The sequence below is a fragment of the Oncorhynchus tshawytscha genome, linkage group LG01 (genome assembly GCF_018296145.1).
Source record: "Oncorhynchus tshawytscha isolate Ot180627B linkage group LG01, Otsh_v2.0, whole genome shotgun sequence".
In the NCBI taxonomy this organism is placed as follows: Eukaryota; Metazoa; Chordata; class Actinopteri; order Salmoniformes; family Salmonidae; genus Oncorhynchus; species Oncorhynchus tshawytscha.
In genome coordinates, this window is record NC_056429.1 from 62,028,998 (window position 1) to 62,051,342 (window position 22,345).

The following is a 22,345-nucleotide window of genomic DNA, read 5'->3' on the forward strand; positions in this document are numbered from 1 at the left end:
GTTTTGTAGGTGATCGAGAAGAACTCTGGTGGCTGGTGGTATATCCAGATTGGTGAGAAAGAGGGCTGGGCTCCCTGCTCCTACATCGACAAACGAAAGAAGCCCAACCTAAACCGCAGAACCAGCACTCTGAGCCGGCCCAAAGTCCCGCCCCCAGCCCCACCCGTCAAGAAGCAGGACTCTGAGGAGACTGTCCCTACCAGCATTCATGGTTCCGAGGCTCCAGAGTCCCCTGCATCTCCCGGAAGGCCTGTGTACGAGGAGCCAGAATATGATATTCCTGCCATTGGGTTTGATCTGGAGTCAGAGTTTGAGTTCCTCAGGACAGATGAGTCTTCAGCGGATGGGAAGAACGAGGATAGCTCCTCAGAGAAGGGCTCTCACCTTTCCTCCAAGCCATCTCCGTCCTCTTCTCTCCATAGCGCCTCCTTCAAGCTGGGCGAGTCGTCCGAGGACGTGGGGCAGGAAGAGGAGGAGCCTGAGGGAGAGGAGTGTATCTATGAGAATGACTGCTTCATGCCTTTCAGAGAGATGCCTTATACACAATCCAGTGGCGACTCAGACTTCCTGAAGATTAGTGCCCCGTTGGAGACTAGCAAAGCTGAAAACTCTCACTCCATGTTTGGGGCAAGGAGAAAAGGGAAGACTATCCAGCTGAACGGCAGCCAGTCCCTGTCTCAAACCAAAGCAGAGGCCGGGGCATCCAGCTCCAAACCTGCCTCTACAGAGTCCAACCCAGATCTCTTCAAGCAGTCCAGGCCCAAGAAGGACAAAGAGGAGCACAAGATGGGCTCCACCAAGTCCTCCACCAAACCTAAGCCATTGGTCAGGCCTAAGCCCCAGCTGGCCAAGGCCTCCAGTGCAGAGAAAATGGACATTGGCAGCCTCCGGAGAAAACTTAGGCCTACAGGCCAGCTGAAGAAGGGCTCCAGAGGAGAAGACTTTGAAACAGCCTCTGTCATCTCCTCTGAGGACTCTGTGTCCTCCCACAGCACCTCCGACATCTCCTCCATCTATTCTAAAGGCAGCCGGGGAGACTCAGACGAGGGCTGCAGTCTCTACCGCACCACAGAGGCCTATGAGAAGGGCCAGGACTCAGAGATGAGCTTCCCTCCCGGGGTGGAAGTGGAGGTGCTGGAGAAGCAGGAGAGCGGCTGGTGGTACGTCCGCTTGGGCGACACTGAGGGCTGGGCTCCAACCTACTACCTGGAGCCTGTCAGGCAGCTAGACGACAAAGCTGGGTCAGAGTCCGATGGCACCCCTACCAAACTGGGCAGCCTGAGCAAGTCCAACAGCCTGGAGAAAAATGAGCAGAGAGTCCAGGCCTTGAACAACATCAACCAGAGCCTAAAGAGGAGCATACCACCCATCCCCTCCAAGCCCTTTGGCCTGTTCAATGGCTCTCAGAAGAATGTTTTGAAACAGCAGCAGGTGGTCAGGCCTCAGTCGGTCTTCATCTCCAAGCCAATCATCGACGGGCCAAACCCAGTAGGCTCCCTTAGGAGGGGTGAGTCACTCAATTCCACTGACCACCCACGCTCTAGTCCCACCTTGCGCCGCAACGCTTCCTTTGGTACTACCCCGCGGTGCCCAGTGCCGAATGTTAACATGGCAAACCGGAACAGACCCGGCACGGGAAGCTCCGAATCACTGGGCCGGGGGACTCAGAGGAACGGTCTACCTATTTCTACGGTGAAACCCAAAACCCACCTCATCCACAACAACCTCCGTGAGGTGTATGTCTCCATAGCGGATTACCATGGTGATGAGGAGACCATGGGGTTCCCCGAAGGAACGACTCTGGAGGTTCTGGAGAGGAACCCTAATGGGTGGTGGTACTGCCAGATCCTGGACGGAGGTCGACCTCGAAAAGGCTGGGTCCCCTCAAATTACCTGGAAAGGAAGAGCTAGTGACACACTAATATTCAGTGCATGTGCAATCAGGTCAGAGACCATTGTTGACAGTGGAAATGGAAATGGAAAGACACTGTTTTTTACAGTGTAAAGATGGAAATCAGAAGAGACCATTTATAGTATCATTGAAGTGGTATACTTTGTGTTTTCTAAACTGAGGGTGGCCAACCAATCCTGCATATAATTACTTGACATTTTATTATTATAATCTGAAGTGACAAAGAAAATACTTCAAAGTATACTTTTTTGACAGGATTTTATCTATTCACAGACAGCCGGGGGTTGGAACAAATACCTTTGGCATTAAAATCAGCAAAAGGTCAATCAAATATTTAACAAAATAATTAAACAAAGTGGTTGATTTGATGAAATGTGCTTTTTAATCCAAAATGGAAGAATAATGGGATTTGGACACCAGTGGAAGAGCTTTGGACAGTTTTGGCTGATCATGGTGAGATTTTGTGATATGATAACATTACTTAATGATCTCCAATGGGCTACAAATTATTCACTTCTAATGATATTTGATCATATAATGATTTCTTCTTTAAAGGTCCAACGCAGCCCTTTTTATATCAATATCAAATCATTTCTGGGTAAAAATAAGTAGCTTACTGTGATTGTTTTCAATTAAAATAGTCAAAAATAAACAAAAATAACTTGTTAGCAAATAGCAATTGGTTTATTAACTCATTTACTCAAATAGCTTTTACTCTAAAAGGGCATTATCATATTTTTTTTACAATTTCACAGTATTATTCCAACATCATAGTGTGTAAATATATATAGAGTGCATTTGCAAAGTATTCAGACCCCTTCCCCTTTTCCACATTTTGTTACGTTACAGCCTTATTCTAAAATGGAGGAAATCCTCAGCAATCTACACATAATACCCCATTACGACAAAGCAAAAACAGGTTTTTAAAACCTTATTTACATAAGAATTCAGACACTATGCTATGAGAATCGAAATTAAGCTCACCTGCATCCTGTTTCCATTGATCAACCTTGAGATGTTTCTACAACTTGATTGGATACTTCCAGAAGGACAACCATCTCTGCAGCACTCTATCAATCAGGCCTTTATGGTAGAGTGGCCAGACGGAAGCCACTTCTCAGTAAAATGCAGATGACAGCCCGCTTGAAATTTGACAAAATGCACCTTAATGTCTCTCAGACCATGAGAAACAAGATTCTCTGGTCTGATGAAACCAAGATTGAACTCTTTGGCCTGAATGCCAAGCGAAGCGTCACGTCTGTAGGAAACCTGGGACCATCCCTACGGTGAAGCACGGGGGTGGAAGCAGCATGCTGTGAGGTTGATTTTCAGTGGCAGGGACTGGGGGACTAGTCAGGATTGAGGGAAGATGAACAGAGCAAAGTACAGAGAGATCCTTGATAAAATCCTGCTCCAGAGCGCGACCCTAAGTACACAGCCAAGACAACGCAGGAGTGGCTTCGGGACAAGTCTCTGAATGTCCTTGAGTGGTCCAGCCAGAGCCCGGACTTGAACAAAATCGAACATCTCTGGAGAGACCTGAAAATAGCTGTGCAGCAACACTCCCCTTCCAACCTGACAGAGTTTAAGAGGATCTGCAGGGAAGAATGGAACAAACTCCCCAAATACAGGTGTGCCAAGCTTGTAGCTTCATACCCAAGAAGACTCAAGGCTGTAATCCCTGCCAAAAGTTTTTCAACAAAGTACTGACTAAAGGGTCTGAATACTTATGGAAATGTAATATTTCAGTTTTTTATTTTTAATACATTTGCAAAAATATCTTAAAACCTTTTTTTGCTTTGTCACTATGGGGTATAATTTGTAGATTGACAAGGATTTTTTTTTTTGAATAAGGCTATAATGCAACAAAATGTTGAAAAAGTCAAGGGGTCTGAATACTTTCCGAATGCATTGTATATATAACACAGAAAAATGTAGTTTTTGCCTGCACTGGACCTTTAAAGCTTTTTGCATGTTTAAAATGTTTTGTTTAAGTAAACATGTATCTTGAAATGCTTTGTATGTTGTATTTAAAAGGTCTGTTGCTACACCTTCTCATATGTTAAATGTCATCTGCAGAATGTCTTGTGCATGTTTTTAAGTCACTTTGTTATGAAGCTTAATGTATATTTCATGTAATATTGTTTCATATGGCTATGTGTGTATGGCATATTGTTGTAGAGCTTTGTGAATGTGTTCTATCAGTTCATTACAGCATGTAAGTCATTTGAAACCTCTTAAAAGCTACAGTCTGAGATTTGGAAAACAAAAATAAACAGCTGAGGGATAGGGCTAGGACAATTTTGGTTTATGACAAAGACAGACAGATGTGCTGAAGGCATTTATAAGAATTTTCTTCCAGAATCAATGGGTAAATATGAAGAATTGAAATAACCATTAAACAGCTTCCCAAGTTGCTGACTGTAGCTTTAATGTAATTCTTTATCAATGTTTCATGATTTTCTTGATGACACTCTACCTAATGTCTTATACGTACAGTATGTATCATTCGCCACCTTAGAAGTGTATTTCTGCTCTGGTCTTGTGACAAAATAAGTCAGCCTACGGTATATTTGAAGGAGTGGTAAATCAGCCATTTTTTTCGCTCTTCAGAATCGTCTTCTTCTAGTAAGTACATTTTAATTAACTACCTTTTAAGGTGTTTGCTAGGTTGTAAAAAAAAAAATACAAATAAATGATGAGCTGCTTATGCACTTCCATTATTCCATTTCATTTACCAGAGCAAGGAATATTTGACTTGAATATTGGAATTGAGGCTTTGCGTTGGCTTTCAAAACCAAACCTCAGCGATGTGTTGAATAGCAATTCTGATTCCAATAACTTAAATTGTGATCTTATCTGAGAGGGAACAAATCAATTACATTTAAAATCCTTTATTTATACCACAAGGGGCTTGCAGGCAGCAGTGCAAATGCATAAAACAATGACTCACCTGGTGCTACTCATAACTCAAATTGGGAAAGACATGATACTCTTGCCCCTTTGAAAAGGAGGCACATACAGTATTTAAAAAGGTGTACTCTTAATAATGCTGTGTAGTATAAATGTTCATGTTTGAACATATATTCTAGCTACATAACATTTAAATAAAGTATTTCAAGTAATTCATTCCCTATTTTGAACTAACATCTAGTTACATTGAGTTAATCTTACCCTGTTTTACATAAAATGGAATAGAACTGATTTATCAATGGATAGGTCACATTACATACTTTCTTGCCCAAGCACAAAATTCTCAATTTATTTTAATGAAGCTGGCCCTCTTATGGCTGATGTTCAAGACTGCTGAAATATGGTTCCAATGAATGATCCTATTCTGCCAGTTTTATTTGACATACAAGTGTCCTTTGTCATTGTCTGCTGGACAGTATGGAATCTAACTTTAGTTTTAGAGCTTGCTACATTACAGAAATGTTATTTATATTATTCAGCAGAGAGAACGTTCATTTTATGATTACATGTGAACAATAATAATGAATTAATTGTGAATAAATGCACTTTCTGCATTACCTCAGTGTGCATTTTGTTTAAAGATGTCATTCTTTTACAGAATGAATTATGACTATTTTAATTTCTTCATCTTGTATCTTTCAAGGTATGAGACACATTTGGGGGTAATGCAAACTAAAGTGCCTCAAACCTTAATGCATCATACTATTCAAAGCAGTGAAGAAAAGAGATGCAACAGATTGAGTGGCTGTCTTCATTTTAGTTAATGAGGCTGTTAGGATTCTCAGTAGTTAAGTGGATTTTTCTGCAAGTATCTGATCATGTGCATTACTCTCTGAGCTGAATTTTTGTTGCTTACTCCATAATATTGTATTGCATTGCTGTTGACCAGCCGAAGCTCACTATAGTTTCGTATTGACCCTACTGGATTGGCTGTTGATCCTTAGCGCAACCTAACCTGCCTGCTAGCACCAACATGACAGCATTTTGGTATTTGTTTCATTAGTCCATTGTTGATATAGTCCCAAAATGTCAGCAATCAAGTTTTGAAGATATACAGTGCAATCAAAAAGTTCAGACCCCTTCCCTTTTACATATTTTGTTACCTTACAGCTTTATACTAAAATGGATTAAATACATTTTTTAAAATCACATTTACATAAGTATTCAGAATTTTTACTCAGTACTTTGTTGAAGCACCTTTGGCAGCGATTATAGCCCCGAGTCTCCTTGGATATGACGCTACACGCTTGGTACACCTATATTTGGGGAGTTTCTACCATTCTTATCTGAAGATCCTCTCAAGCTCTTTCAGGTTGGATGGGGATGGTTGCTGCACAGCTATCTCTCAAGAGATTTTCGATCCGGTTCAAGTTCTGGCTCTGTCTGGGCCACTCACGGACATTCAGAGACTTGTCCTGGCTGTGTGAAATTTTTGCCAATGTTTTTATTTTAAGCAGAAATACCTTTATTTAAATAAGTATTCAGAGTCTTTGCTATGAGACTTGAAATTGAGCTCAGGTGCATCCTGTTTTATTGATCATCCTTGAGATGTTTCTTCAACTTGATTGGAGTCCACCTGTGGTAAATTCAATTGATTGGGCATTATTTGGCAGGGTACCTAAACATTTATGCAGCATTGAATGTCCCCAAGAACACAGTGGGCTCCATTTCTTAAAATGAAGAAGTTTGGAATCACCAAGACTCATCCTTGAGCTGGCTGCCCGGCCAAATTGAGCAATCGGGGGAGAACGGCCTCAGTCAGGGAGGTGACCAAGAACCCGATGGTCACTCTGACAGAGCTCCAAAGTTCCTCTGTGGAGACCTTCCAGAAGGACAACCATTTCTGCAACCCTCCACCAATCAGGCCTTTATGATAGAGTGGCCAGACGGAAACCACTCCTCAGTAAAAGTCAACAAGATTCTCTGGTCTGATGAAACCAAGATTGAACTTTTGGCCTGAATTCCAAGCGTCATGTCTGGAGGAAACCTGGGACCATCCCTACGGTGAAGCATGGTGTTGACAGCATCATGATGTGGGGATGTTTTTATGCAGAAGGGACTGGGAGACTAGTCCGGATCGAAGGAAAAATGAATGGTGCTAAGTACAGAGAGATCCTTGATGAAAACCTGCTCCAGTGCGCTCAGGACCTCAGACTGGGGCAAAGGTTCACCTTCCAACAGGACAATAACCCTAAGCACACAGCCAAGACAATGCAGGAATGGCTTCGGGACAAGTCTCTGAATGTCCTTGAGTGGCCCAGCCAGAGCCTGGACTTGAACCGGATCAAACATCTCTGGTGAGACCTGAAAATAGTTGTGCAGCGATGCTCCCATCCAACCTGACAGCACTTGAGAGGATCTGCAGAGAAGAATGGGATAAACTCCCCAAATACAGTTGTGCCAAGCTTGCAGCGTCATACCCAAGAAGACTCAAGGCTGTAATCACTACCAAAGGTGCCTCAACAAAGTACTGAGTAAAGGGTCTGAATACTTATGTAAATATCATTTCAGTTTTTTTATTTTAATACATTTCCTAAAATTGTAAAAAAAAAAAAAAATATGTTTTTGCTTTAGCATTATGGGGTATTGTGTATAGATTGATGAGGCAAAAAATTATTTCATACATTTTAGAATAAGTCTGTAACATAAAAAAATGTGGAAAAAGTCAAGGGGCCTGAATGCTTTCCGAAGACACTGATAAGTTTCGCCGATTTCAATGTTCAAAACTTGTTGCTCAATCTGCAGTATGTCTGCTGCATAGAGATGAGAGAGAGCCATGAGAAAATACGTTTTGATCAGTCATGGAAATAGAAGAGCTGAAAACATGTTGGCTCACTATTTAAAAAGAAGATTGAGCACAAGCTAAGAAATACAGGAGTTTTGGCGCAGGTGCAGCCAACTAGCGCTACAAAATATGTTTTCCCCCGATCACTAGCTGTAAACTGAGAACATTTTTACTGAGGTTATCAGAATCGTACCTAATAGGATACCTAATGCCTCCACAGACCAAGTAAACCATGTGGAGCCTCCCACCATTAGCTCTGACAAATTGAAAACCCTACTCATTGGTGACTCCATTACCCGCAGTATTAGACTTAAAACAAATCATCCAGCAATCATACACTGTTTACCAGGGGGCTGAAGATGTGCTGGCTAAACCTAAAACTGGCGAGTGTAGAGAGTATAGGGATATTGTTATCCACATCGGCTCCAACGGTGTTAGGATGAAACAGTCAGAGGTCACCAAGCGCAAAATAGTTTCAGCGTGTAAATCAGCTAAAAAGATGTGTCGGTATCAAGTAAATGTCTCTGGCCCCCTCCCAGTTAGGGGGAGTGATGAGCTCTACAGCAGAGTCTGACAACTTAATTGTTGGTTGGAAACTAGTGCCTTGCGAAAGTATTCGGCCCCCTTGAACTTTGCGACCTTTTGCCACATTTCAGGCTTCAAACATAAAGATATAAAACTGTATTTTTTTGTGAAGAATCAACAAGTGGGACACAATCATGAAGTGGAACGACATTTATTGGATATTTCAATTTTTTTAACAAATCAAAAACGGAAAAATTGGGCGTGCAAAATTATTCAGCCCCTTTACTTTCAGTGCAGCAAACTCTCTCCAGAAGTTCAGTGAGGATCTCTGAATGACCTAAATGACTAATGAATCTGTGGAAAGAACTGAAAACTGCTGTTCACAAATGCTCTCCATCCAACCTCACTGAGCTCGAGCTGTTTTGCAAGGAGGAATGGGAAAAAATGTCAATCTCTCGATGTGCAAAACTGATAGAGACATACCCCAAGCGACTTACAGCTGTAATCGCAGCAAAAGGTGGCGCTACAAAGTATTAACTTAAGGGGGCTGAATAATTTTGCACGCCCAATTTTTCCATTTTTGATTTGTTAAAAAAGTTTGAAATATCCAATAAATGTCGTTCCACTTCATGATTGTGTCCCACTTGTTGTTGATTCTTCACAAAAAAATAGTTTTATATCTTTATGTTTGAAGCCTGAAATGTGGCAAAAGGTCGCAAAGTTCAAGGGGGCCAAATACTTTCGCAAGGCACTGTATTTTCTGCCCCTCCCAAAAGATAGAATTTGTAGATAATTGTCCCTCTTTCTGGGACTCACCCACAAACAGGACCAGGCCTGGCCTGTTGAGGAGTGACAGACTCCATCCTAGCTGGAGGGGTGCTCTCATCTTTTCTACAAACATAGACAGGGCTCTAACTCCCATAGCTCCACAATGAGATAGGGTGCAGGCCAGGCAGCAGGCTGTTAGCTAGCCGGCCAGCTTAGTGGAGTCTGCCACTAGCATAGTCAGTGTAGTCAGCTCAGCTATCCCCATTGAGTCCGTGTCTGTGCCTTGACCTAGGTTGGGCAAAACTAAACATGGCGGTGTTCGCCTTAGTAATCTCACTGGAATAAAGACCTCATCTATTCCTGCCATTATTGAAAGAGATTGTGATATCTCACATCTCAAAATAGGGCTACTTAATGTTAGATCCCTCACTTCCAAGGCAGTTATAGTCAATGAACGAATCACTGATCACAATCTTGATGTGATTGGCCTGACAGAAACATGGCTTAAGCCTGATGAATTTACTGTGTTAAATGAGGCCTCTCCTCCTGGTTACACTAGTGACCATATCCCCTGCGCATCCCGCAAAGGGGGAGGTGTTGCTAACAATTATGATAGCAAATTTCAATTTACAAATAAAATGACGTTTATGTCTTGTCTTCTAGTCATAAAATCTATGAAGCCTACTTAATCACTTTTTATAGCTACTGTTTACTAGTCTCCTGGGCCATATACAGCGTTCCTCAATGTATCCCTGAATTCCTATTGGACCTTGTAGTCATGGCAGATAATATTCACATTTTTGGTGACTTTAATATTAAAATGGAAAAGTCCACAGACACACTCCAAAAGGCTTTTGGAGCCATCATCGACTCAGTGGATTTTGTCCAGCATGTCTCCCGACCTACTCACTGCCACAGTCATACTCTGGACGTAGTTTTGTCCTGTGGAATAAATGTTGTGGATCTTAATGTTTTTCCTCATAATCCTGGACTATCGAACCATCATTTTATTACGTTTACAATATCAACAAATAATCTGCTCAGACCCCAACCAAGGATCATCAAAAAGCGTGCTATAAATTCTCGGACAACCCAAAGATTCATAGATGCCCTTCCAGACTCCCTCCTCCTACCCAAGGACGTCAGAATACAAAAATCAGTTAACCACCTAACCGAGGTACTCAATTTAACCTTACGCCATACCCTAGATGCAGTCGCACCCCTAAAAACAAAAAAAACATTTGTCATAAGAAACTAGCTCCCTGGTATACAGAAAATACCCGAGCTCTGAAGCAAGCTTCCAGAAAATTGGAACAGAAATGGCGCTACACCAAACTGGAAGTCTTCTGACTAGCTTGGAAAGACAGTACCATGCAGTATCGAAGAGCCCTCACTGCTGCTCGATCATCCTATTTTTCCAACTTAATTGAGGAAAATAAGAACCATCCAACATGTATTTTTGATATGGTCGCAAAGTTAACTAAAAAGCAGCATTCCCCAAGAGAGGATGGCTTTCACTTCAGTAGTGATACATTCATGAACTTCTTTGAGGAAAATATCATGATCATTAGAAAGCAAATTACGGACTCCTCTTTAAATCTGCGTATTTCTCCAAAGCTCAGTTGTCCTGAGTCTTCACAACTCTGCCAGGACCTAGGATCAAGGGAGACACTCAAGTTTTTTAGTACAATATCTCTTGACACATTGATGAAAATAATCATGGCCTCTAAACCTTCAAGCTGCATACTGGACCCTATTCCAACTAAACTCCTGAAAGAGTTGTTTCCTGTGCTTGGCCCTCCTATGTTGAACATAATAAAAGGATCTAAATCCACCGGATGTGTACCAAACTCACTAAAAGTGGCAATAATAAAGCCTCTCTTGAAAAAGCCAAACCTTGACCCAGAAAATACAAAAAACTATCGGCCTATATCGAATCTCCCATTCCTCTCAAAAATGTTAGAAAAAGTTGTTGAGCAGTAACTCAATGCGTTCCTGAAGACAAACAATGTATACGAAATGCTTCAGTCTGGTTTTAGACCCCATCGTAGCACTGAGACTGCACTTGTGAAGGTGGTAAATTACCTTTTAATGGCGGTAGACCGATGCTCTGCATCTGTCCTCGTGCTCCTAGACGTTAGTGCTGCTTTGATACCGTCGATCACCACATTCTTTTGGACAGATTGGAAACCCAAATTGGTCTACACAGACAAGTTCTGGCCTCGTTTAGATCTTATATGTCGGGAAAGGTATCAGTTTGTCTCTGTGGATGGTTTGTGCTCTGACAAATCAACTGTAAATGTTGGTGTTCCTCAAGGCTCTGTTTTAGGACCACTATTGTTTTCACTATATATTTTACCTCTTGGTGATGTCATAATAATATTAACTTTCACTGCTATGCGGATGACACACAGCTTTACACACAGCTGAAACATGGTGAAACCCCAAAATTGCCCTCCCTGGAAGCCTGTGTTTAAGACATAAGGAAGTGGATGGCAGAAAATGTTCTACTTTTAAACTCGGACAAAACAGAGATGATTGTTCTAGGTCCAAAGAAACAAAGAGATCTTCTGTTGAATCTGACAATTAATCCTGGTTGTACAGTCGTCTCAAATAAAACTGTGAAGGACCTCGGCGTTACTCTGGACCCTGCCCTCTCTTTTGACAAACATATCAAAACTGTTTCAAGGACATCTACGTAACATTGCACAAATCAGAAACTTTCTGCCCAAAAATGATGCAGAAAAATGATTCCATGCTTTTGACACTTCTAGGTTAGACTACTGCAATGCTCTACTTTCCGGCTACCCGGATAAAGCACTAAATAAACTTCAGTTTGTGCTAAACACGGCTGCTAGAATCTTGTGATTATATTACTCCAGTGCTAGCCTCTCTACACTGGCTTCCTGTTAAGGCAAGGGCTGATTTCAAGGTTTTACTGCTAACCTACAAAGCATTACATGGGCTTGCTCCTACCTATCTTTCCGATTTGGTCCTGCCGTACATACCTACACATACGCTACGGTCACAAGACGCAGGCCTCCTAATTGTCACTAGAATATCTAAGCAAACAGCTGGAGGCAGGGCTTTCTCCTATAGAGCTCCATTTTTATGGAATGGTCTGCCTACACATGTAAGAGACGCAGACTGGTTCTCAACCTTTGTCTTTATGGAATACTAATCTCTTCAATAGGTCCTATGATTGAGTGTAGTCTAGCCCAAGAGTGTGAAGGTGAAAGGAAAGGCACTGGAGCAACAAACTACCCTTCCTGTCTCTGCCTGGCCGGTTCCCCTCTCTCTAATGGGATTCTTTGACTCTAACCCTATTACAGGGCTGAGTCACTGGCTTACTGGTACTCTTCAATGCCGTCCCTCTGAGGGGTGCGTCACTTGAGTGGGTTGAGTCACTGACGAGATCTTCCTGTCCGGGTTGGCGTGGCGGGTTGTACCGTGGCGGAGACATTTGTGGGCTATAATCGGTCTTGTCTCAGGATGGTAAGTTGGTGGTTGAAGATATCCCTCTAGTGGTGTGGGGGCTGTGCTTTGGAAAAATGGGTGGGGTTATATCCTGCCTGGGTGGCCCTGTTTGGGGGTATCGTCGGACAAGACCACAGTGTCTCCCGACCCCTCGTCTCAGCCTCCAGTATTTATGCTGCAGTAGTTTATGTGTCGGGGGGCTAGGGTCAGTCTGTTATATCTGGAGTATTTCTCCTGTCTTATCCGGTGTCCTGTGTGAATTTAAGTAGGCTCTCTCTAATTCTCTCTCACTCTTTCTTTCTCTCTTCCTCTCAGAGGACCTGAGCCCTAGGACCATGCCTCAGGACTACCTGGCCTGATGACTCCTTGCTGTCCCCAGGCAGTGCTGCTGCTCCAGTTTCAGCTGTTCTGCCTGCGGCTATGGAAACCTGACCTGTTCACTGGACGTTCTACCTGCCCCAGACCTGCTGTTTTCAACTCTCTAGAGACAGCAAGAACGGTAGAGATACTCTGAATGATCGGCTATGAAAAGCCAGCTGACATTTAATCCTGAGGTGCTGACCTGTTGCACCCTCGACAACCACTGTGATTATTATTATTTGACCCTGCTGGTCATCTATGAACATTTGAACATCTTGGCCATGTTCTGTTATAATCTCCACCCGGCACAGGCAGAAGAGGCCTGGCCACCACTCATAGCCTGGTTCCTCTCTAGGTTTCTTCCTAGGTCCTGGCCTTTCTTGGGAGTTTTTCCTAGACACCGTGCTTCTACACCTGCATTGCTTGCTGTTTGAGGTTGTAGTCTGGGTTTCTGTACAGCACTTTGTGACATCAGCTGATGTAAGAAGGGATTTATAAATACATTTGATTGATTGTTACAATCCTATATCCTCAAGGGGGCAGCATAAGCACTCCAGAACAGCTCAGTCCAAATGTAACTCTCAAATCCTCGCTTCAACACTATACCATTAGATTATGGCTTACTCGTTTGATACAGAATTTTGATATCAACATAATTATTTTAAGAGAGCTATGAACCTGGAATTGACAACAGCTTTACATACCGGACAAGGACATGCTAATGAAATACACCTTTGGAGACTACTAGATATTTTTTAGCTCAAATGTCCAACAATTACACTGAACCAACAGCGCACAGCTGTTGTGTTTGATAGTGAGACAATTTCAATTCAGTTTACTTTAATTCACCAACAACCGCACCCAAACGGTGGGTTAAAAAATTTGAATAATACTCAGATGTCTGCCACCAAAACCCTTAACTTACCGGCATGTTTGAATGAGGCCCAGGTTCATTCAGAGGTCTAAATGGAAAGTTTGTATGTAGAAAAGAGAGATATACTGTGTCCATGTCAGTTTTACACACAGTGGCTGTGTCTCCCCTCACTTTTGAGAAACTTGGTCCATGAAAAATGGTTGCCTCTACTTGTTTCATGTCCAGCCATCACAGGCTTTATTAATTCATATCAGACTGCAGTATAAAACACTAGTGCAGCCAACCTAGCTAAGGCATGGTAGTAAATAACAGATGATGTTCACTCTGGCCAGGTCTACATGCCTCCGCTCTAAACAGTCTCTGTGTGAGTTATGACTGTTTACTGTAGCCCTCTGCTTTGTATTTCACATGCACAGACTGAAGACCAGAATACTACTGTGCAGCATGATTGTGTATGGATGTTATTTATATTTTTGGAGCATTGCCCTAATGTTGCGGATCTATTTTAATGTTTAAAAGCAAGGAAGGTGTAGATATGAATCACTATTAACAAAACTCTACATTGTAGATTGCACCCAACACATTACATTAGAGATGTAACCAGCAGTTATGAAAACTCAGCTTTGGTACAATCATATCTAACTTGTCTACTAATGGATTAGCAAACCTCAGCATCCCTGCAAGTGTAATAACCATGACAAGTAAGTTGACAAACTGACATTGCTAATATACAGTGGGGCAAAAATGTATTTAGTCAGCCACCAATTGTGCAAGTTCTCCCACTTAAAAAGATGAGAGAGGCCTGTAATTTTCATCATAGGTACACTTCAACTATGACAGACAAAATGAGAAGAAAAAAAATCCAGAATATCACATTGTAGGATTTTTAATGAATTTTAAAGTTTGAGTTGTTAAAGTCACGTCCATCTGACTCACACAGTGAACATAATGTTGCAAGTCAGAAAAGTATTATTTTATTATTCATTATTTTACACAGAGGGATGTTTTGACAAAATGATAACAAATCAAAAGTAATAAAGACCAATGACCTGATTTTTGCTTCAAAAAGCAATACTTCTACCCTGTCTCATGTGTCTGTACCTTTAAATATTTGGTCCCATTTTATGATTATAGATATTGAAAATAAAAGAATGGGATGAAGCGAGGTGCGTTATGTCCGTGTTTCAGTAAAACAACACAATGTTGCAATATAAGATTGACCATTTCTAAAGTTGGAGAGGATGAAAAATTGATATTTAAGTGTCTGTGGGTGCGACTTGGATAAAAAGTAATGTTCGGCTATGGAAAATCCTTTTTCAACCCACACTAGTAGGCCAGTGGAAATTAAACAATAGAAAAAGACTTGTACACTTTGTATTGTGCTGTACAGGATGTCAAAAGAACTAACACAGTGATAATTAATATGATTGAAAAAATAAATAATTATCATACAGTACAACACAAAATCATTATCATAATTGTCTCTGTTAACATGTATCATGGTTGATCTCTGTATGTCCTAATTTGGTCAGAAAAACTGAACCAGTAGAAAAGTCAAGGCAAACCACTTCTCAAGCGCAAGATTAATCCAGTATTATACAATACAATGACAGAGGCTTGTGTTAAACAGTTTCTATTAATAGCGCTGAATAACTTCATACATAGAGTACATATTACACATACTCAAATGTTGGCTTTAAAACACCATACAATAGATGGGATGTGTGATTGGACGCAAGTCTTCATTCCTATGTAAAAGTGAACTGGGATAAATATGCACCTGAATATTCATTTGCCTGAACATTTCAGTGTTGTAACTGATCAAAGTTCTCTTCTCCAAAAGGCACACACAAATACTCTTCTATAATATTCAAAGTAACATAGTTCCCTTGAGCAGTTTGCGTAACAGAGGGATCAGATGGCACATTTTGACACCATGAAAAAACACATTTAAGAAAATGTACATATAATTCAACCTTGTTTTATGAACCTGAAAAGTGGCTTGTACCTGACCATTGTTGTCTTTGAAACATTATAGATTAAAAACACTGTATTAGTATGAAAAACTATTTATCTAATCATTAAGTTGTTTTAAATGATTGCAATGCAAGTCTAAAGCTCACATACTGTGCAACAATAACCAGCTACTGTAGCTAGATCCTTGACCTCCACATGTGTGAATACAGTTTCCTGTGTAAACAGCAAAAACACAGTATGAAGGCAAAATTATCAGAGAGACTTTCTAACTAAAGAGACAAAATGTGACAAAGATATCCTGTTTCCTTTACCATAATCTCCTCCAACAGCTGGCTCTCTAGCAATTATCCTGGGGACAAGGTTACCTTTACAAGGTTACCTTTAAGTGTTAAGAAACATTATATTATTTTTTACAATAAAATTGACTCCAAAATGACAAATTATTTACCATTCATTTATATTGGGCACACAATCTGAAACAACCTGAACAAAGAGAAAATGCATCCAACAAATGTGTAGAGTCACAAGCTTGATGTAGTCATTGCTTGCTATGAATATGGCACCGAATACTTAACTTTTTGCTACTTCAATACACATAAGTGAATTTGTCCCTATACTTACTGGTCCCCTAAAATGGGGGGACTATGTGCAAAAAGTGTTATAATTTCTAAACGGTTCACCCGATATGGATGAAAATACCCTCAAATTAAAGCTGACAAGTCTACACCAGAAACCTAACAGTCAGTGTATCATTTCAAATCCTGGAGTACAGAGCCAAAACAACAAAACATGCATCACTGTCCACCACCAGTGGGGTGGAAGATGATTGTTTTGCAGTGAGTGAGCCAGATCCCTCCTGGTTAAGTCCACCTCCATGATAGCGGAGTCCAATCCAGTATCTGGGATACAGTGACACAGTGGAAGCCAGCATGGCCTCTTCCTGTGTATCGTTATAATATCTTTAATGGTCTATCACATACCTGGTACAGTAGAACAGGAGGTTGATGGCAACTTAATTGGGGAGGACAGGATGGTGGTAATGGCTGGAGCAGAATAGGTGGAGTGGTAACAAATACATCATACAAATGGTTTCCATAACATTACCACAAGCCCATGCTCCCCAAATGATGTCATTCCATGTACTCCATTCCAGCCATTAATATAAGCAGTCTGCCTCTCAGCAGCCTCCACTGTACAGTAGACAGGTCATGGTGAAATGCCAGCCCTTTATGCCCCAACATGTTTTTCTGATATCTTTGACGGGCCAACTGGATGATGCTGAATCTCAGTGTTGCTGAGCCATACTGAGACCGGCCAAACCTACATGCTCCAATAAGACTGAATTACAGTATGTCTCTGGTGGTCTTTGATGAAAAACCTCCTCTAGCTGAGCCATAGGTGACACAGACAGGTCAGCCCTACATGCACTGATAGGCCTCAATGTTTTCTTTGATCTCGGTGAATAAGCCACTGTGTTACACAGCCAGGCCGATCCTACGTGCTCCGGTAGGTCTTTATAATGTCTTTGATAGTCCTCCTGCAGATCGGACAGCAGGCGTTGGCCATCTTCTTCAGTTTGAGGCCACAGGCGTAGCAGAGACACATGTGACCACAGGCGTACAGCACCGTGTCCACTACGTTCTCATAACAGATGGTGCACTCGTCACTCCAAGAGCCCGAGCAAACTTGGAAAGTGGAGGATTCTGGGTGGCTGGAGAATGGAGAGCTGGGAGTCGTACCTGGGAGACAATGGAATAGGTTTTAGTGTTAGGTGGATAATTGTCATACCGTATAGCTTGGAAACTGTACTTCTCCTAGTAGGCGTTTTTCAATTTCGGACTAATTATACTGCATCTTCTCTGAAAAGATATCTTCTATGTTTACACTTTGCAGGATATTGAGTCAATATAACTCATGTTGTTCCTTTTGAGAGGGACTAAACTATAATAACAGGTATCAGGTTGCTGTGTGACCTTTTGTGTATTATACGTATCACATTTCCAGCCTATCGCCGTCAAAAGAAACTCTCAACAAATACGTTAAATGCAGCTAATGTTGCCCTTCTTGGCCACATTGCTGCCATAAACAAAGGTGGGAAATGATATACAGCAAGAGATAGAGAGGAGGAAGAAGAGAAAAGAGAAAAATAGAGAGAGATAAAACACCGGGATAACATCTAACCTGGTGAGTGAGAAGGTAGTAATGGAAAGAGGGTTCACCTGTGGAGCTGTTGAAGGCTGGTGGGAAGCTGGCATTGAGAATGGTGTTGAGGTTGATGTTCAGGTTGGAGTTGAGGTTGGGCTTGGAGCTGTCGCTGCAGCGCAGTGTTGGGGTGTTAGGTGTGCAGGATGGGGAGCTGGGAATTGATGGCCCCTGAGGGTCTGCATTCAAAGATGAGCCTGAGGGCACAGGGAAGCACTGTGTCACATACAAACTGCTCTGAACTCATGTACAGTGCATTCGGAAAGTATTCAGACCCCTTCCTTTTTCCACATTTTGTTACGTTACAGGCTTGTAAAATGTTTCATTCAATAAATAAAAATCCTCAATCTATACACAATACCCCATCATGACAAAGTAAAAATAGCTTTAGACTTTTTTGCATACTTATAAAAAAAAACCCAGTATATATTTATTTTTTTACAAAGTATTCTGCCCCTTTCCTATGAGACTCAACATTTAGCTCAGGTGCATCCTGTTTCCATTAATCAACCTTGAGATGTTTCTACAACTTGATTGGAGTCCATCAGTGGTAAGTTCCATTGATGGGACATGATTTGGAAAGGCACACACCTATCTAAAGGTCCCACAGTTGACAACGCATGTCAGAGGATACATGGATAAATGGATAGCATACGATCTATGATTGTGTGCTATCCATTTATGTTTTTTATATGTTCTATTTACAGTTGAAGACGGAAGTTTACATACACCTAAGCCAAATACATTTCAACTCAGTTTTTTACAACTCTTGACATTTAATCAGAGTAAAAAATCATTTTTTTTAGGTCAGTTAGGATCACCAGTTTATTTTAAGACTGTGAAATGTCAGAATAATAGTAGAGAGTATGATTTATTTCAGATTTTATTTCTTTCATCACATTCCTAGTGGGTCAGAAGTTTACATACACTAAATTAGTATTTGGTAGCATCGCCTTAAATTGTTTAACTTGGGTCAAATGTTTTGGGTAGCCTTCCACAAGCTTCCCACAATAAGTTGGGTGAACTTTGGCCTATTCCAGAGCTGGTGTAACAGAGTCAGGTTTGTAGGCCTCCTTGCTTGCACATATTTTTTCAGTTCCGTCCACAAATGTTCTACAGGATTGAGGTCAGAGCTTTGTGATGGCCACTCCAATACCTTGACTTTGTTGTCCTTATGCCATTTTGCCACAACTTTGGAAGTATGCTTGGGGTCATTGTTCATTTGGAAGACCCATTTGCGACCAAGCTTTAACTTCCTGACTGATGTCTTGAGATGTTGCTTCAATATATCCACATAATTTCCTGCCTCATGATGTCATCTATTTTGTGAAATGCACCATCCCCTCCTGCAGCAAAGCACCCCCACAACATGATGCTGCCACCCCTGTGCTGCACGGTTGGGATGATGTTCTTCAGCTTGCAAGCCTCCCTCTTTTTCCTCCAAAACATAACGATGGTCAATTATGGCCAAACAGTTCTATTTTTGTTTCATCAGAGCAGAGGACATTTCTCCAAAAAGTTTGATCTTTGTCCCCATGTGCAGTTGCAAAACGTAGTCTGGCTTTTTTATGACGGTTTTGAAGCAGTGGCTTCTTCCTTGCTGAGCCGCCTTTCAGGTTATGTTGATATAGGACTCGTTTTACTGTGGATATAGATACTTTTCTACCGGTTTCCTCTAGCATCTTCACAAGGTCCTTTGCTGTTGTTCTGGGACTGATTTGCACTTTTCGCACAAAAACAACATGAATCTCCAGGAGACAGAACCTCCTCATTCCTGAGCGGTATGACAGCTGCGTGGTCCCATGGTGTTTATACTTGCGAACTATTGTTTGTACAGATGAACGTGGTACCTTCAGGCGTCCTGACTAGTCTCCCACTAGGGATGGTGCCAGGTTTCCTCCAGACGTGACGCTAGGCATTCAGGCCAAATAGTTTAATCTTGGTTTCATCAGACCAGAGAATCGTGTTTCTCATGATCTGAGAGTCCTTAAGGTGCCTTTACAGATAGATATACAGTTGAAGTCGGAAGTTTACATACACTTAGGTAGGAGTCATTAAAACTAGTTTTTCAACCACTCCACACATTCTTTGTTTGGAGAAAAAAGGGGGAGGCTTGCAAGCCGAAGAACATCGTCCCAACCGTGAAGTACGGGGTTGGCAGCATCATGTTGTGGGGGTGCGTTGCTGCAGGAGAGACGGATGCACTTCACAAAATAGATGGCTCATGAGGAAGGAAAATGATGTGGATATATTGAAGCAACATCTCAAGACATCAGTCAGGAAGTTAAAGCTTGGTCGCAAATGGATCTTCCAAATGGACAATGACCCCAAGCATACTTCCAAAGTTATACACAAAATGGCTTAATAAGGACAACAAAGTCAAGGTATTGGAGTGGCCATCACAAAGCCCTGACCTCAATCCTATAGAAAATGTGTGGGCAGAACTGAAAAAGCGTGTGCGAGCAAGGAGGCCTACAAACCTGACTCAGTTACACCAGCTCTGTCAGGAGGAATGGGCCAAAATTCACCCAACTATTGTGGGAAGCTTGTGGGCGGCTACCCGAAATGTTTTACCCAAGTTAAACAATTTAAAGGCAATGCTACCAAATAATAATTGAGTGTATGTACACTTCTGACCCACTGGGAATGTGATGAAAGAAATAACAGCTGAAATAAATCATTCTCTCTACTATCATTCTGACATTTCACATTCTTAAAATAAAGTGGCGATCCTAACTGACCTAAGACAGGGAATTTTTACTAGGATTACATGTCAGGAATTGTGAAAAACTGAGTTTAAATGTATTTGGCTAAGGTGTATAGAAACTTCCGAGATCAACTGTATATCTCCATAAGTCAGACTGACCCCTGACTCTCATACAGAACTTTAACCCCTAACCTTAACCCCTAGCCTAGCTAACATTAACCACCTAGCTAACGTTAGCCACATCAAGAAAGTCGTGTACTGGACACAAATGTGTTATGAAGAAATTTTGTGGTAGACACAAATTGGAATAAGTAATTTGTGTCTATTTAATGATAATCTCTGATAGTCTGTTGGCTATATTGCAGATGAATTATATCACATTGCATTGTATGGCCCCCTCTAAAGTTGTTTGTTTATATATACAGTACCTGTCAAATATGTTTTTTCTTCATTCACTATTTTCTACATTTTAGAATAACAGTGAAGACAGACTTTTTACAGAAAGTTTGAAACACATTCTCGTAAACCCTATTGCTATGACAATAATATACATAATCTAGTATAAAACTGAGTGACTCTGATACAATAGAGCCTTGACAAGGGGGCGCCCCTATACGTTCCCATCTCTCTCTAGTTGGACCACCCTTACTTGCGGGGTCTGTTTCAATCCACATAGAATATTATATCAAAATTATTGTGCAGCTCCTGCACCTAAATACAAACAGTACCGGCACCCAACAAGAATACCGGCACCTATTTCAGTTTATGTCAAGCACTTATTTATTGTTATGTATCAACCAAGGTTACACTCAAACATGTTTGGTTTCAAGTGGATCAATGTAAAGTTTGCAGATATACAGTATCTTCTCTAAAACGTGTGAACCACATACATCACTAGCATTACTAGCAACAAGTTCAGTGACATTGTGGTAGAGTACTATAATTACACAAGTTTGCTTGCAAACGTCCTCATATGATCATTATCTACTTAACGTGACCTGTGTGACAGACCGGCTGCACAGCTGTCTGGTAACATCCTGGTCACCTCTAATAGGAGATCATACAGAAAGATACCCTTCATGTGTATTCCTAAACCCTTTCATCCAGGACAGGGTTCAGATCCTGCCATCGTATGAATGCACTCCTGGCCCCTCTATCTGGAATGGACAACATCTGAGGGCCTAGGAGTATGCAATGCAGCCTGGGCTGTCTGCATGTGGCCCCAGCTACATCCACTGTGGTTCAGTGTTTCCCAACTCCAGTCCTTGAGTACCCCCAACAGTACAGTTTTGTTGTAGCCCTGGGAAAGCACACCTTTTTCAACTGGTCAACTAATCCTCAAGCCCTCAATGAGTTGAGTCAGGTCAGTTTGTTTGGGGCAACAACAAAAATGTGCTTTTGGACTGGAGCTGGGAAACAATGATGTAGTGTTTGCACAGCACCTTTCACCACAACCTTATCAGACCTCAGTTGGTAGAGCAGGGTTCTTACAATGCCAGGATAGTAGGTTCGATTCCCGGGACCACCCATATGTAAAACGTTTATACTCGCATGACTAAGTCAATTGGATAATAGTGTGTGCTAAATGGCATTATATTATATCTTATCTGAAGTTTGCCACTGTACTTACGGTACACCATGATTTTATTATCATGAATGTATAGTAGCATGTGTGTGTGGAGCTGCAATGGGAATGAAGATAAATAAGTACTCTTTTGGAGCTCATACAAACAAGAAGAAATTAAGATATTCACGCGCCATGATCATGCAAAAGTGATGGACTCC

At 41.5% G+C, this 22,345-nt stretch overlaps 2 protein-coding genes across 2 annotated transcripts in view; one reads left to right on the plus strand and one right to left on the minus strand.

Annotated features, from left to right (window-relative positions):
• LOC112254573 (SH3 and PX domain-containing protein 2A) overlaps positions 1-2,728 on the plus strand; it is a 77,141-nt gene extending 74,413 nt beyond the window's left edge. Inside the window, exon 14 of the mRNA XM_024427279.2 lies at positions 10-2,728. Coding sequence (XP_024283047.1) covers positions 10-1,911 — 1,902 coding nt within the window. The 3' untranslated portion in view covers positions 1,912-2,728. The remainder of the gene's footprint in view (positions 1-9) is intronic.
• Positions 2,729-15,785: 13,057 nt separating this feature from the next.
• LOC112254582 (E3 ubiquitin-protein ligase NEURL1-like) overlaps positions 15,786-22,345 on the minus strand; it is a 62,020-nt gene continuing 55,460 nt past the window's right edge. Inside the window, exons 5-6 of the mRNA XM_024427292.1 lie at positions 17,871-18,050; positions 15,786-17,390 (exon numbers count right to left, since the gene is read on the minus strand). Of these exons, the coding sequence (XP_024283060.1) occupies positions 17,146-17,390; positions 17,871-18,050 (425 nt within the window). The 3' untranslated portion in view covers positions 15,786-17,145. The remainder of the gene's footprint in view (positions 17,391-17,870; positions 18,051-22,345) is intronic.